This window comes from Saimiri boliviensis, chromosome 20 (assembly GCF_048565385.1).
Source record: "Saimiri boliviensis isolate mSaiBol1 chromosome 20, mSaiBol1.pri, whole genome shotgun sequence".
Taxonomy (NCBI): Eukaryota; Metazoa; Chordata; class Mammalia; order Primates; family Cebidae; genus Saimiri; species Saimiri boliviensis.
In genome coordinates, this window is record NC_133468.1 from 23597343 (window position 1) to 23613306 (window position 15964).

Consider the following 15964-nt stretch of genomic DNA (forward strand, 5'->3'; position numbering starts at 1 on the left):
TTTCCCAAATCTGGGCAGGTAGAGGGGTTTAATTACACGTGGCTGATATGAATGCCAGAATATGGCACTTTTAATAGCTGCTACTTTTCCATGATAGACTTTAACCACTGTGATGGTTACATAAGAAATAACTCAGAAAGTTATAGAGGGACCATATAATTTATCACCCATACCAGGACATTTTTGAGAGTTAAAGTAGTTACTATTAATACATACCAGTACCGCTGGTATAAACTGGGATTTTTCTTGGCAAATCGGGGCCTTTGGTCACCTTAGCAAGTAAAACCCATGAATCTCACTATAGAACCAATTCAGAAACCAAGGCGGCAATGAGGCAGGAAAATCTTTATTCAGTCAACAGCTAACTCGTGTCTACAGCAGACAGTTTAAGAAAAACATTCAGGAGGCATTTGAGAAGTCAAAGGAGTTTGGTCACTTTGTGAATTCTACTTATTTCTCATAAGTACTGCTAATTAAAACATTTTACTTGAGAGGCTAAGATAAAAAGTGTTTACCAAATCCTTGTATTCATCTAGCGTGTATTTGCCAGTTCATCATCTGTGAGTCTGTAGGGCTTAAATTACTTGCTATTGTCGGGGACCATGAGTCATTCTCAGACAATTATATCCAATTGAAACCTATCTTAAATTATGATGAAAGCTTTCCCTCTGTATAAGTGAATATACTTCCTTGGGGCTTAATTCTTCTGTGAGATCTGTTGGCAGTGCCAAGAGTGTTCCTGTCATAAGGAAGGTCCAGTGTGGATACAAAATAAAGGCTAAGGCCACCGATGAAATACTGGCTCTAACACCATGCTGAATAGTTTGGAAAACGTGTCAAGAGAATCTAATGCACAGCCCAGGGGTGAATTACCTCTTTTTTCCCCTCCCATGTCAGAAAGTGAAATGTTAACCATGATGATTTGTTTCTTCACAGGTTCTTCTTGAAATTTTTCCTCAAATGTAACCAAAATTGCCTAAAGAATGCGGGAAACCCACGTGACATGCGGAGATTCCAGGTGGGTCTGTCTTGTCTTTATTGAATCTCAGTAATGACATGAATATCAGGAGGGAATTAAAAAAAATTTTAGGGAGAAGATACGTAGTTGTTTCTCCAGAGGTGAAGAGCAGCTGAGGCCCTTGATTCCCCAGGTGTCTGCAATCTAGGAGTTGTTTAGATTAAACAAGCATGGGAACTGTATCACCTGCGCTCACTGTTGAGACAATGGTGTTCTTCGAGTCTAGCTTTGGCTTCCTGAATGGACTCATATGCTAAACCCCCACAGATTAAGTGAAGTACATAGAAATGATGACTTCTGGCTGGGTGTGGTGGCTACACCTCGAATCCCAGCACTTTGGGAGGCCGAGGCAGGTGGTTCACCTGAGGTCAGGAGTTCAAGACCAGCCTGGCCAACATGGTGAAACCTAATCTTTACTAAAAATACAAAAATTAGCTGGATGTGGTGGTGGGCACATGTAGTCCCAGCTACTTGAGAGGCTGAGGCAGGGGAATCACTTGAACCCGGGAAGTGGAGGTTGCAGTAAGCTATTGCACCACTGCACTCCAGCTTGGGTGAGAGAGTGAGACTCTGTCTCATAAAATAAAATAAAAAAGAAAGAAATGAATTATTTGCCTAAAATTTTACATGTAGAAAAGAGTGAGAGCATGGTAGCTCACACCTGTAATCTTAGCAGTTTGAGAGGCCAAGGCAGACAGATCATTTGAGGTTAAGACTTGGAGACCAGCCTGGCCAATATGGTGAAACTTCAACCCTACAGAAAAATACAAAAATTAGCTGAGTGTTGAATGAATTTGTTGTCCTAGCTACTCAGGAGGCTGTGGTGGGGGGATCACTTGAACCCTGGAGGTGGAGGTTGCAGCTGAGATCATGCCACTGCACTCCAGCCTGGGTGACGGAGTAAGACCCTATCCACCTCCACCAAAATAAATAAATAAATAAACAAAAAGAGAGTAAAGAGTACAACTGGACTAGCATAACTGCTCGGCTTTACAATTTTGTCTTTTTCTTCCTTCCTTTCTCTCTGCTCACCTCTTCCAATCTTGGAAATTGCCGGTGGTACCTGCCTATTATAATAGGCCTGTTAAGAAGCATAACATCTCTAAAACGAGATGGATAACAGTTCTGTTTCAGAAATGTCCTTAATTATACATTTACTAAAGGAAGAGGACTCACAAAAAATGCATTTACTTCTAAGATGCAAAATGATACTTGGATTTTAGGAAAGGTTGTTGAGTCTAGACATGGTGCTTCTCTAACTTAAAAGTGCTGCAAATCCCCTGAGGATCTTATTAAAATGCTAATAGAGGTCTGGGGTGGGAATAGAATTCTGCATTCCTAACAAGCTGCAGTATGATTCCACAGCCATGGCCTACACTTTGAGTCCCAAAGCTTTAGACCCTTGTGCTGCTCTCCATCTAATGGCATGGCTAAGTTATTTGCACGGTCAATGTAAGTTTCCCTGTCAGAGTAATGATCCGTTTATGTAGGCTCATGTGATCCATCAGGGGAACAGCATGGTGTTTAAAGGAGGCACTTAAGTATATTTAGTCAGCTTTAAATGTACATTGAAACGTATGATCTCTGAGAGGATCCTGAAAAATTTTAGCTGCTCCTTCATTCTCTGATGGGAAAAGGGAAAGAGATGATCATGAGCACTGATTGGGGATGTCAATATTTCTTAGTCTCCAAGATGATTTCTTTTAAGGAGATGAGACTTGTTAGCCTCATTAAAGAACAAATGCAGTAGGAAAAAAGACATCTCTCCTGAGATTCTGAGGCATTTCTCCAAAACTATCTTGGCCTCACCACCTTTTGTCTTGACACACAGTAATGGGGAGGTGTGTAGTTTCTTAGAAAATGTTTCCTCTGCTCATCATCTGATTCCAAACTGGTAAACTTGGTACTCTCATCCCCACAGAGGATTTTTTGTGTTATGTTTGAGTCAGCTTTGCAATTAAGCTGGCAAAACCACACATGTGGTGCTACTAAGTGTGTGTTGCTTACGGTCTTGCAACGTGAGGCTGGATTTTGGAATAAACTGTTTGGTAGCTTGCTTTGGTCTTGACATGAGCCTTATATTTAATTCGACCAAAGCTTGGGTTAGGAACAAAGCATAGCCAGGTGTGAAACAATGTATGTCTAATAAACATGCTTAAATGCCTTACGTATACCAGAATTAACTCCGCTGTACTTCTTAGGCAGCAGAGTTTGGGATGGACTTTGATGATACTGGGAACCTAAAAGAGCATTCATATAGAACTTCCAGGGGCTTTCTTTTCTTTGTGGAGCCTAGTAGTGAAATGTCTGAAAAGCTCTTATACAAGATGAGAAACCAATTTAGTCTATTACTTTTGAGAGTATCTACAAAGCTTCTATTTGCAAACAAAATAGTTTTCTTTGTTTAGTAGAAGGGGTACTGAGCTGAATAGGCACAACATAGATACCTGCAAAGTCTTATAATCCTTTGGAGCTTCAGTATCCTCAACTGTAAAATAGAGTAAAAATTATGATTCTGCTTATTTCACTACATAGGAAAGATAATATTTTACATGAATAGTTAATTTGTAAGTGATAAAATACAAATGCAAGCCTTTGGAGAAAATCCATGTGGTAAACTGAAGATGGATCATTAGTTCAGCCTGGAGTTTCTCAACCTGGGTACAGTTAACATTTTAGACTGGATCATTCTCTTTTGGGGAAATCATGGGGGCTGCTCCCATGCATTGTAGGATGTTTAGCAGCGCCACTGGCCTCTACCTTCTAGATGCTAGTAGAGAACATCCACCTCCCAATCATGGCAACCAAAAATGTCTGAAGATATTGTCAAATGTCTTCTGGTGGAGGGGGGAGAGGCAAAATGGCCCCTGATTGAGAACCACTGATTTAGTCCTACATCTGATAACCTCTGACAGACTCTTACTGGTGACAGTGCCACTGTCCCAAAAAGTGCACACTTTGATTAAGCATGAGAGCTGTCCAGCACAAAGTCCATACTGTCTTTCAAATAAATATGATTTATCTGCACCCTGGCGATGCTCTTGCCTGCGATTCTCAAATGGGTCCTAAAATAGATCAATAGGGGCAGCTACCTTAGCCACCAAAGAGTCAGTTTTTAAGTTAAAGATGAGCCATGTCTCTCTTTATTAACAATGACAAATTCCTATAGGTTCTCAGGTTTAACCTGCTTTGTTCGCATCACCCACTCTTTGCTACCTAGAAGAGGATGGAGGAACCCACAGCAGAAGGAACACTGGGACATTTTATTTTTGTGTCCCAATACATTAATACGCTTCTTTAATTATTATTTTTACACAATCAACATTGGGTTTCATGCATGCAAGCACATGGATATTTGTGTAATTAGAGGATGGATGAATTGCCTCGAGAGTTAAAGCAAAACCTCAGATCTCTGTTATCCAACCTTAGATTTTTTTCTTCCACAGTCTTATCTCTTCCATGACTATTTACTCTTACCTCCCTCTGTATTATTTCATGCTGGCAGCCATTACACCCTTTTTGAATCCATGTTTCTTTTTTTTTTTTTTTTCTTGAATTACATGACAGTAGTCACTCATTGTGAACTCCCTACAAGGGATGCTGTTTGTCTGCCTTCCTGTAAATGTTGGTGCTCTCCACGGCTCCTTCTGAGTTCCAGATCTTTTCCCATTTTATAGGCTGTCTTCAGTATCTTCTCCTCTCACAGCATCTTAACCACTATTTATGCATTGAGGATTCTGGTGTCAGAATCCCTGAGACCTGACACCCAGGTTTAGATCTAACTGTCCGTATGCCTGCTGGATATTTTCAGGAACTTCAACTCAGTCAGCTTCAAACTGAACTCACTGTCATCCTCAGGTGTTTTTTTGTTTGTTTGTTTTGCCTCCACCCCAAGCTTCTTACGTTCCCTGTCTTGGTTCATTCCTAACTGATTAAGTGCTGGGAAGATAACTGTGTCTATATACAGCATGTTCCATGTTCACGTGTTTAAATGCATGTGTCCATGTGTTTACCTTTATGTACTTCTATGGATATTGGTGGCAATTGTGATGGTAAAGCTAACATTTATTTGGTGCTTCTTTAGTGAGATGCTTTATGCAAAGTATTTGACACAAGTTAATATGTTTACCTCCATAATACCCTTGTTAAGAATATGGAAATATGGATTATTCCCATTTTTAAAATGAGGAAACAGATTTAGAACAGTTAAGCAATTTACCCAAAGTCACACATCTGCTAAATGGTAAGGCAGTGGTATAACCCAAGCAGTCTGACTCAGATATCTTCTGATGTTTTGAAGCAACAAAGAAATTGTCCATAGTCCGTCAGCAGATATTTAGTGAGGCCATAAGGAGATCTTGTAACATCTGAGAGCCCTAATGACTCCCCACAAATATGTACTGAAATCCCAGGAAAGCCTGAGAGGGGTTTTCAAAAGAGATGTTTGCCCTAATAGAGCCTAAAGGTGCCATCTGCACGAAGAGCATTGACATATAAGCAAAGTTCATCATGCAGAGGTTAGAGCTGTGTGGAAGTGGGGGAACATGAACATTTTTGCAGTGTACAACTACAGTGTTGATCAATTTTTACTTGCAGGGACTTTAGAAAAACAAGCTATTGTTTAGCAGTCAACCTGAGCTTCACTTAACCTGTAAAGGATTTGGTCAGTTCTCTAAAGGGAAGAGAGACCCTCATTTAGATGGGGTATGAATAAAGCGGCCCCCAGACACCTCAGAGTGGTCTGCTAAGAAATCATACTAAATTTCCCAAGTCTTATGACTGAACCAAGACAGAGAGATTAATCTTTGCTGTAGCTGTCCTGGCTACAGAGGTGTATGTCACAATGATATTGATTGAAGATTGCTTATGAACAAGACATATACTTTTCAGCATTTTTCTCATAGCACACTAATTGGAAGGCTGGTTTCAAATATTTTTATGTTTCTGTTGCTTCTGAGGGAGAGTAAAAGAATGTCTTTCTGGCACAAAAAACCTCTGATCTCTTCCTTACATGTCAATATGGCTTTTCCCAGTTATATTGAAAACCTGAGTCCTGGCACATCTGCCTGAAGACACACTCTCTTGCCTACGAAGCAGGGTCTGTCCAGTGGTCACTGCCACTGCTTTCTTCTGTCTCACTTTGTATGCTTGCCGGCCAGCCTGATCTTCATAAAGCAACGCTGGAGCGTGTCTCCTCTGAACAGCAATCAGGGGCCTGTGTAGGTGACTGAGGAGGACATAGAAAGGTTGTTGATCTCTTGACATGGAAAGACATTCTGTCAAGCAAACTCAGCTTCACAGCGGCTGGGCTTCTGCTGTGTAAACAGAGATTGCTTAATTACACAGGTCATGTCAATTAGTGTGACCTTAGTGTTTTCAAGAAATTAATCACTTTCTGCAGAGCTGGGCTGTGTTCATACTTTAAGGCAGTATGGAATAAACCTTGTAGAAAATCTGGCACCATCTTTTTTTTTTTTTTTTTTTTAAATAATGGTTGCTTTCTTTTGAAATCCCTAGGCTGTGGTTAGGATAAGAAACTTGCTTAAATACAACAGTGGATACAGGCTTTGTTCAGGACTGGTGGGCATGGGGAAGGCTGGGGGGAAACGGGGAGCAAGCTGGAGATGGAAAGACCTCGTGACACGGAGAAATTCACTGATGACTAAACAAGCCTCTTTCTTCATCTTGACACTAAAAAGATGCTAATGTCAAAGGACTATGTTAAAACTATGCCTCGGTCTCGTTTTTAACTAACAGGAGCCAGGCAATTCAACCTTAAGATTTAAACCTTTATCAGTAGCTTTCCTTTTGGGGAGTGGCAGAATGAGGGTGCTAAGGGAAGAACAAGAATCGTGTTCAAGCTGTCATCGCAATAGATACCGTAACACTTAAGAGACCGAAGTAACGTATAAATTTCCAAATTCATCTTATCTCTTTAATAGTGTTTCCACTGGCTATAAATCTATATTCATATATGAATGTTAGATCTATAACTATATAGAAATGTAAATGGAAGACATATTTATGCACACATGCATGCGTGTATTCAGTAATATTTACTGAAGTGCTAAGTGGTGAGTCTATCATGATGAACAAGAAAGATAAGGTCTTTGCCCGGTGAAACTTATATTCTTCTTGGGATGATAGTAGCTGCTGTAACAAGTAGACCATATAATATCGAATGGCTCACCTGGAGCAGAAGATTACTTCTTGCTCACGTAATGGTACAAGGCAAGTGTTCCTGGTTGATGAGCAGGTATTGTCCTTGAGGTTACTTGGGGACCTGGGTTCCTGTTGTTTTATGCCTCCCCTATTCTATAGAACCCTGCTGTCTTTATCCAGTTTCTGATGGGTGAAGGGCACATGATGGAGACCACGTGCTTTTTAAAACCCTTGGCTTACAAATTTGCTCACTTCCATTGGCTAGAAGTCAGTCACATGGCCATACACAATCACAGGGAGGCTTGCATGCTCTAGCTGTGCAGCCTGTGAAGATTAAACAAATGGATGTATGTAGAATAATTGCCATCAGCTGCCACAATGAAGATGTGTACACATTACCAAGGATAAATATTAGAAATTGTAACTGCTGTTATAAAGAAAATTAAATAGGATATTATGAGAGAGAAAAACCGTGTGGGGTGAAAGATGGAAATCTCTCTTAAAGCAGGTGACCAGGAAAGTGTTCTGAGGTAAGGGCATTCAAGTTCAGAGGTCAAGAATAAGGGTAAAGCATCTTAGGAAGAGCCAGAGAATGTTCTGAGCAGATGAAGCAGCAAGCACAAAACTGCCGTTTACCTCATGTTTATCTGAGGAGGAAAACAACCTTCCTTTACATCTTAGTCATTTGGATAGGAAAGAAGAGGAGAAACCACCAGGTTATTCATCCCAAATTCCCACCAAAATTGTGTTTTGCTTTTAAAAATGATGACGTAAGTTATGATATTAAAAGACAACTCCCTGCCTTTTCTAGTAAATTCTAGACATTTTGGAGGATCTTTGCGGTTTGTTTAAGAAGCCATGGTATCTCTGAATCCATATGTTATAGGGAATAATTAGAGGATTCTTAAAATACATGCCCGACCTCTGCAGTTTCTGTCTGTTTGAAATACACTTAGATAAAAGGGATAAGAATATGTCCTTCTTTATTTCTCCTCCACTGACTCCCACCCCCTGTCTTGGATGTACTTATATTGTTACATTGTTTTGACAAACAGCACATCTTGCAATTAAATTCTCTACCAACAGAATGCTAGGGGCTCGAGCTGCGATCACTCTCTTTATACAGAATAATTTCAAGAGGCTCCATGCTGATTAATTATACTGAAAGCAGCTCTAATGATAGTTTCCGAATACAGGATTAATTCACATAACATGGTAAATACAAATGGTGGATTTTCACCCTGATATATTAAACCATTATGACTTACTGGGCAAATATGTATCTTGGCATGAGCCTTATGCTGAGCCTTGGCAGAAAGTGAGCATCACTGAGAAGGAATCTTTATGAACAGCATTTGATGAGTGGTTGCTCTGCACTTAGAGAACACGTATTTCCACATTAAGCACAGCTGCCTTTGAAGGAAATGTAAAATACATGAATGAATGTAAAAGGATTTGCTTTGGTCAGTGATTGCCGATGGATACTGACTCTGAAGATGCCTATAGTTACTGGGATTTACCAGCCAAAGGGATCCTTGTATTCTTCTACTTTTTAAGTTGTAACTTACAGAGCTCTAGTTATATGTCAGACACTGTACTAAGCATTATTCATGTATAATCTTATTTTTCTTCCACTTTTTCTCTTGTTTCCTTTGCTCCTGTCAACCACATTGGCTTTCCTTCATTTTTCTTCCCCGCTTATACCAAATTCATTCTTCCCTCAGGATCTTTGCACTTCCTATTCTATCTCTCTGGAAAACTCTGTGACACATTGAATGGCCAGACATTTTTAATGCAGATTTCAGGCCAGGCCTGATGGCTCATACCAGTAAGTCCAACACTTTGGGAGTACGAGGCAGGTGGATCACTTGAGGCAGGGAGTTTGAGACCAGTCTGGCCAACATGGCGAAACCTCATTTCTTCTAAAAATAAAACAATACATAATCCATTTTTTGGTCACTTCCTTATAGATGCCTTTCCTAATCACCCAATTAAAAATATCTTCCACCTAGGTACCACCTAGGTGAAAGATATTTTATTTTTTCTTGGAACTTATCACAATCTGAAATTTTGCTTTTAATGCTTAGTTATTGTCTGACCTCCTCTCTATCCCCAATAAGAACTAAACTCCTGCTTAGTGAATGCTCTATCGGTTTTGTTCATGGTTGCTTCTTCAGTGTATAGAATAATGCTGGACACATGATAGACACATAGTAGGCTCATCATTTATTCCCATCACCAAGTGACTAATCTAAGATTACAGCAAGTAAGTGATGGGACCGGAGACCAAACTCAGGATCATCTGACTCTGGAATCCGAGCCATTGATCAGTATGCTATTTTCTTGGTCCTGATTTCCACATCCCTGTGCCATAGCCCCATCATTACAGAGCATGCCTGACAATCCTGTTTGTCTCATTCCTGCCTAAAATGGCCAATGAGGACACACAGCACTAAACACTGATGACACCCTCAAGCGTCATCAAAAGTATCCTGATCCACCGAGGGAGGACTGAGGTTCAGATCACTCATGAGCTTTTCATGTTTATCCTTTGTCACCGTTCAGGAGTCTGAAGCTCAATATACTTTCTAAAGGTCTAAATTAGTTTAGCACATGTATCTGAGGATTTAGAAGTGTCTGTTCTTGTCTTCCTGTTAAGAGCTAGTTTTGCCTCAAGCCTTAAAGTGTGAATTTAATTCCATTAACCACTCCTTCACTCCAGCATTTCCACTCTGTTACATCCTGTAGGTTCATGCGTCCTCCATAATTTTTAATGAGTTATTTGGAATCTTTCAACCAGATAGAACCTAGCAATCAGGCACATTTCTGAGAATATCGCATTCCATATCAGTCAAAGATATTTTGAAGGACAAAGTTAATGAAGACCTAACTGCTGCAGACCACTTTTATGTAAATAATACTTAAACTGTAGTCAGTCACACAGACACCATAGGTTTGTACGGAAGATAGGAGGAGAGTCCAGAGAGAAGATGTAAGCCAGGGCTTGAAAATATTGAAAGGCTGGAGCTAGGCATGGGTGAGAACTGCACTGTGAGTCTACAGGTTTCCCTTCAGGCTTGCCTCTGCTCTTAATTTGTCCTATGACCTTGAAAGTTACCTTTTTTTTTTTTTTTTTTTTTTGAGGCAGAGTCTTGCTCTGTCACCCAGGCTGGAGTGCAGTGGCATGATCTCAGCTCACTGCATCCTCCACCTCCCGGGTTCAAGCAATTCCCCTGCCTTGGCCTCCTGAGTAGCTGGGATTATAGGCATGCACCACCACATCCAGCTAATTTTTGTCTTTTTAGTAGAGAGAGTTTCACCCTATTGGCCAGGCTCGTCTCAACCTCCTGACCTCAAGTGATCTGCCTACCTTGACCTCCCGAAGTGCTGGGATTATAGGTGTGAGCCACTGCACCCAGCTGAAGTGTTTGTTTTGTTTTGTTTTGTTTTGTTTTTTAACTCCTGGCTTTCATTTGCCAAGCTGCAAAAGGAGGTGTTGGACAAATTGGACTCTCATAACTTATATTGAGGACTCCTTTTATCATTTTATCTTATGAACTTCATATGATGACATATGTTTTCAGTCGAATTGCATTTATTAAGAATCACAGTCTCTTTAGAGTTCTTTAAAGCCATGAAAAATTGCTAGTTGAGAGGTTCTCATGTAGATGTGATAACCAGAGTTTCCATATGGAGTTAGTTGATAGGGTCCCAGACAAGGGAAAATTAACTGAATATTTCAGTATGCAGCCTTACTGTGGATGCTTTTATGATTCCCACTCTGCAATATTGTTACCCGTTATTACTGTCAAAAACTCTTAGTTGGGAGCCACTAGATTAGCTGATCTCTAGGGTCACTTGTGACTCTAACATTTGACGAGCCTGCAAAGTAGTTAAGCAGACAGGTGGAGTGTAGACTGTATGGGGTTGAGGGTAGAAGTGTCATCAATGCTTTTTTTAATTGCATTTTAGGTTTGGGGTACATGTGAAGAACATGCAAGATTGTTGCATGGGTACACACATGGCAGTGTGATTTGCTGCCTTCCTCCCCATCACCTATATCTGGCATTTCTCCCCATGCTATCTCTCCCCACCTCCCCACCCCCTGCTGTCAATGCTTTTTAAAAAATATATAGACTTTATTTTGTAGAGCTGTCTTAGCTTTATTTACATAAAGGTAAGTCCAGAGTTCTCATATACCCTCTCAACCCTATCCCCATTCCCTACCCCTCATTTTCCCCTATTAGTAATATCTTGGATTAGTGTGACACATTTGTTACAATTGATGTGCCAATATCAATATATTATTAAAGTCCATAGTTTTGTGGGCCGGGTGTGGTGGCTCACGCCTGTAATCCCAGCACTCTGGGAGGCCGACGTGGGTAGACTGCATGGCCCAGGAGTTCAAGACCAGTCTGGGCAACATGGTGAAACCCTGTTTTCACCAAAAAAAAAAAAAAAAAAAAAAAAAAAAAAAAAAAAAAAAAGGGAAAAAAAAGGCTGAATGTGGTGGTGCATGCTTCTTGTTCCAGCTGCTCAGGAACTAAGGTGGGAGGACCACTTTAGCCTGGGAGGGAGAGGTTGCAGTAGCTGAGATCGCACACCACTGCACTCCAGGTTGGGTAACAGAACAGGACTCTGTCTCAAAAATCAATCAATCAATTAATTTATAGTTTACACTAGGGTTCACTGTGTGTACATTCTATAGGTTTGGACAAGGGCATGGACATGTTCATCATTGCAGTGTTATACAGAATGGTTTCACTGCCCCAAAAATCTTCTGTCCTTAGTCCATTCATCCCTGTCTTCTTTCAGACTCCTGACAGCCTCTGGTCTTTTCACTGTCTTCATAGTTTTGCCTTTTCCAGAATGTCATATATAGTGGGAATCATACAGTAGTCGCTTGAGATTTACTTTTTCTTATTTAGTAATATGCATGTAAGACCCCTCTATGACTAACTGTGGCTTGATAGCGCATTTTCTTAAATTGCAAAGTGATATTCTATTATATGGATCACCAGTTTGTTTATCCATTCACCCAGTGAAGGACATCTTGGTTGCCGATGCCTTTTATTTACTTGAGTTTTTTTATTCACATAATTTTAGATTTACATGCAGTTATGAGAAGTAATACAGAAAGATCCCGTGTACCAGTTACCCAGTCTTCCTCAGTAACATTGTGCAAAGTTATTTTACAATATGACAACCAGAATATGGACATTCATGGAATCCACCCATCTTATTCAGATTTCCCTTGTTTTACTGGTACTTGTTTGTGTGGATATCTTTTTAGTTCTATAAAGTTGTATCATGTCTAGCTTTGTGTGTCTAACACGACAGTCCATCTATGGGGAATTTTCATCACGAGGATGCCTAGTCTTGTCCTGTTTTAGTAACCATGCTAAGCTTCTCTGAGTGTCCAAACTTCCTCCTGTAAGGATTGAATTAGGGACCTCTCTAATGGCCTCATTTTAAAGTAATCAAAGCCCTATCTGAAAATATAGTCACATTCTGAGGTACTGGGGATCAGGTCTTCAACATATGAATTTCTGGGGGAGGAACAATTCAGCCCTTAACATGCAGTCGGTATCCCCTGGTTATTGGCTTTTACCCTCAACATAATTCCCTGGGATATCAATTGTTTATTCCTTCTTATTGCTGAGTATTATTCCATGAAATGCTGCCCAATACTTTTTATTTCATGTAGTTCAAGTTAGTATTTTTAAAGCCTTATGATTTAAAGCCCTAACTGAATGCAAAAGCACAAGTTAAAGCCAGAGGTTAGGAAGCATGGAACAGACTAACTTCAACACTGATTTCCTTTTACTGAGTTACCGAGCATCATCATTGAAAACCAAGATTTGGAATTTTTGAATAGTCATTGAAAATTAACATGAGGAAGTGGTTATTTTTTTGGAAGGAAGTCCTTAACTGTCAAAATATTTGAAATTTATTATGGTCTAATCTTTGCTCCGATTCTGTGTTTGTTGAAGAAATGCTTAAAGATGCAGACTTCAACATTTGGGGTTGCTTTTGTCATAACCCTTTCTTCCACGCAAACTGCTACTTTGGTTAATGTGATCTTCCACTCATGATTGAATTTAGCTGGTTATATCTTTTTGAAAATCTGCTCATGAGACAGAGGTCATGCTTCATGAATCTTAGATAATAGAGTGAGGACATACAAGGTCTCCTGCCCAACATGAAGGGAAGAGGGGCTGCCCGAGAAGCGATGGTGAGGAAGTACTAACCAATAACAAAACTCCTGAGAAACCCTCACTGATGGGGAAACATTGGGAAAACTAGACCGAACTCATGAGACATCTCATTTACAGACTCTTCAGAATAGTGAGGTTTCATTTATAAAGCCTCAAATGTAACAGACTAAGATACAGATAGGTTCTAGAAAGCAAAATTATATAAACCAGTGAAAACTGCAATTCATGCGAGGCCTAAATGTATAATAATGTGTTATCAGCACAAAAGTCTTTACAATTGTAAGTTTGTGTTGAGCAGTGGACATAGAAGAAACACTGTCTGTATCCTTTTTTAAAAAAAATTAGTGTGTGCTAGGTCTTCTTTATGGCCATTAAGATGCTTCAGGTTATCAACCCAACACATTCTTTTGAACTTTTTGTTTAACATCACCAACAAAGTGACAACTCCTACTCTATTACTGCTACTCATGTTTATTGAGTGCTCCATGTGAACCAGGAACCATGCTAGCCTCTTTAATTAATTTAAGCTTCACAATTACCTTATGAGTTAAGTATGGTCATTATTCCTATTGAGAGTCAGGGACACTGGGACTCAGAGAAGTTAACCTGGCCAAAGCCACATTAACCAGGAAAGTTTGGGAGCCAGGAATGAAATTTTGTGTCTAGTTCTTTCAAATTCTAAATAGAGAGGGATAGGAATAATAGCTTTTAAGGATATTAATCCAGAAAAAGATAAAACAGAGGAGATTCTGAACCACTGATATGAGCCAAGAAATTGAAAATACCCAAAGTGGAAATATCCAAAGTCCATGGTCAGCTAGAGACTTCTTTTCTGCCCTTCTCGTTCTCTTATTCTGAATACTCATGACTGGAAGGGAGGGCCCAGATGGAAAAACCCTTGGAACATACTGAGTGTTTACCAGCATATCTCTTAATTGCTACCTTAAGAAGCAAAGCCCCCTAATAGAAATTTCATTAGAAAAATACAGTGATAAAGTATATATGTATGTATAAACCCAAACTTGTTTACATAGGCTGATATTTCAGGAGATATAACATGGGCATCTTCAAGAATCAAGCAGTACAATTTATTTCAAAACCATTCTAGAGCATCCAATAGAACATTCTGCAATGATAAAAAAAAAAAAAATTCCCCATTCGCCACGTCCAATATGGTAACCAGAGTTACCTATGGCTATGAAACACTTGAAATGTGGCTATTGAGGCTCAGGAAGGGAATCTAAAATTTTGTTTGGTTTAAATTTAAATAGCCACATATTTGACTTCTGCATTGGACAATGCAGTTCTAGAAAGTAAAGGTGTAATTATAACAGATATCACAAAATTCTAAACATACCCATTTCTTCATATTCTCAACATCTTTTTCTCTGGGCAGGGGAGTGGAGAAGCGGGGAAAGAGGAAAAGGGTGGTTGTGTCCAAAGGTAAAATCATTTTTAATGTTTATCTGTCTCAAATTTAGGCTATGTTTTATTGACAAAATTTAGGAAGGTAGGAGATTTGGCAGGCCTGTCTGTCCCCTTGCCTGCATGAAAGTGTCAGCACCTCGTTAATCTCGTGTGAAACTGTAAAGGCCCTTTTCCCTCCTAGCATGGGCCTGTTTTTAAAGGACACTTCAGTCCCCCTTTTGCATCTAGCGTATTTTTTTTTTAATTTACAAGTTGCTCTGTGGATTAATTTTAGCAAATGTTTTATTTAAATATATCCTGACTATTTCCAAATTGAAATGGGAGAAGTCGTTTTGTGGTAGGCAAGTTGTACTGTGAGTTTTTGAGGAACAGATTAGCTGTTCATTTTCTAGAAATGAAAAGTATGAAGATTCTCTGTATTATCTTTTCTCCGATTTTGATTGGCATTTCAACCAAATGATTCTATCACACATGTGGCCCTGGTGGTTCTTCTGTTGCCAAGAAAAGAAAAACATATGGGGTATAGTTTTTTTTTCCTTAACCGTTCTTGACATTTTTGTTTAAAGTAGGGATTAGATGACAGTGTCTTTAAAAGATACTGAATATTTTAAGCCTTAAGTTTGGAGAGCTTGTGTCTTACAGGTGCATGGTGAATTGTCACTGTTGTGTTTTTTCCTCCTAAGACAGACATCTAGAATAACCACTTTCTGTATTTCCTGACACTGAAAACAGATATGGTTTGGGATTCCTTTTATAGTTTCTTCAGCTAACGACTCCAGTGACCGCTCAACTGTGGTCTCATAGTAAATCAAAATTTCTTTGAAAGACCCAGCTCTGTTATGTAATTGTAAGTCCTAAGAAGTCGTCTCTCTATAAAGAAAAGTGAACTTCTGTTGCCTTAAGTAAAATTGACTTTGCCACTGCACATGAGTTTCTGAAGACAAAATAGTAGACCGTTTTCTTCTCCTCCTTCTCTTCCTTCTTTTAAATTAACTTGTAAACACATAAGTTTCAGGCTGTGTCAGATCTTGTTGGTCAATCATGAATTAAGGGAAGATCCACTCTGCAAACTACTGCATCAAACTTACATGCCATCCCCCAGATGATTTGTTCTAGATGGAATTTGGGGTTTCACAGT

At 39.6% G+C, this 15964-nt stretch overlaps 1 protein-coding gene across 9 annotated transcripts in view; it reads left to right on the top strand.

The window, feature by feature from the left end:
- EBF1 (EBF transcription factor 1) overlaps window positions 1-15964 on the top strand; it is a 410560-nt gene that overhangs the window by 261876 nt on the left and 132720 nt on the right. For all 9 annotated transcript variants that reach the window (XM_074390666.1, XM_074390667.1, XM_074390668.1 and 6 more), the window contains one exon: window positions 937-1018. In XM_074390666.1, the coding sequence (XP_074246767.1) occupies window positions 937-1018 (82 nt within the window). The remainder of the gene's footprint in view (window positions 1-936; window positions 1019-15964) is intronic.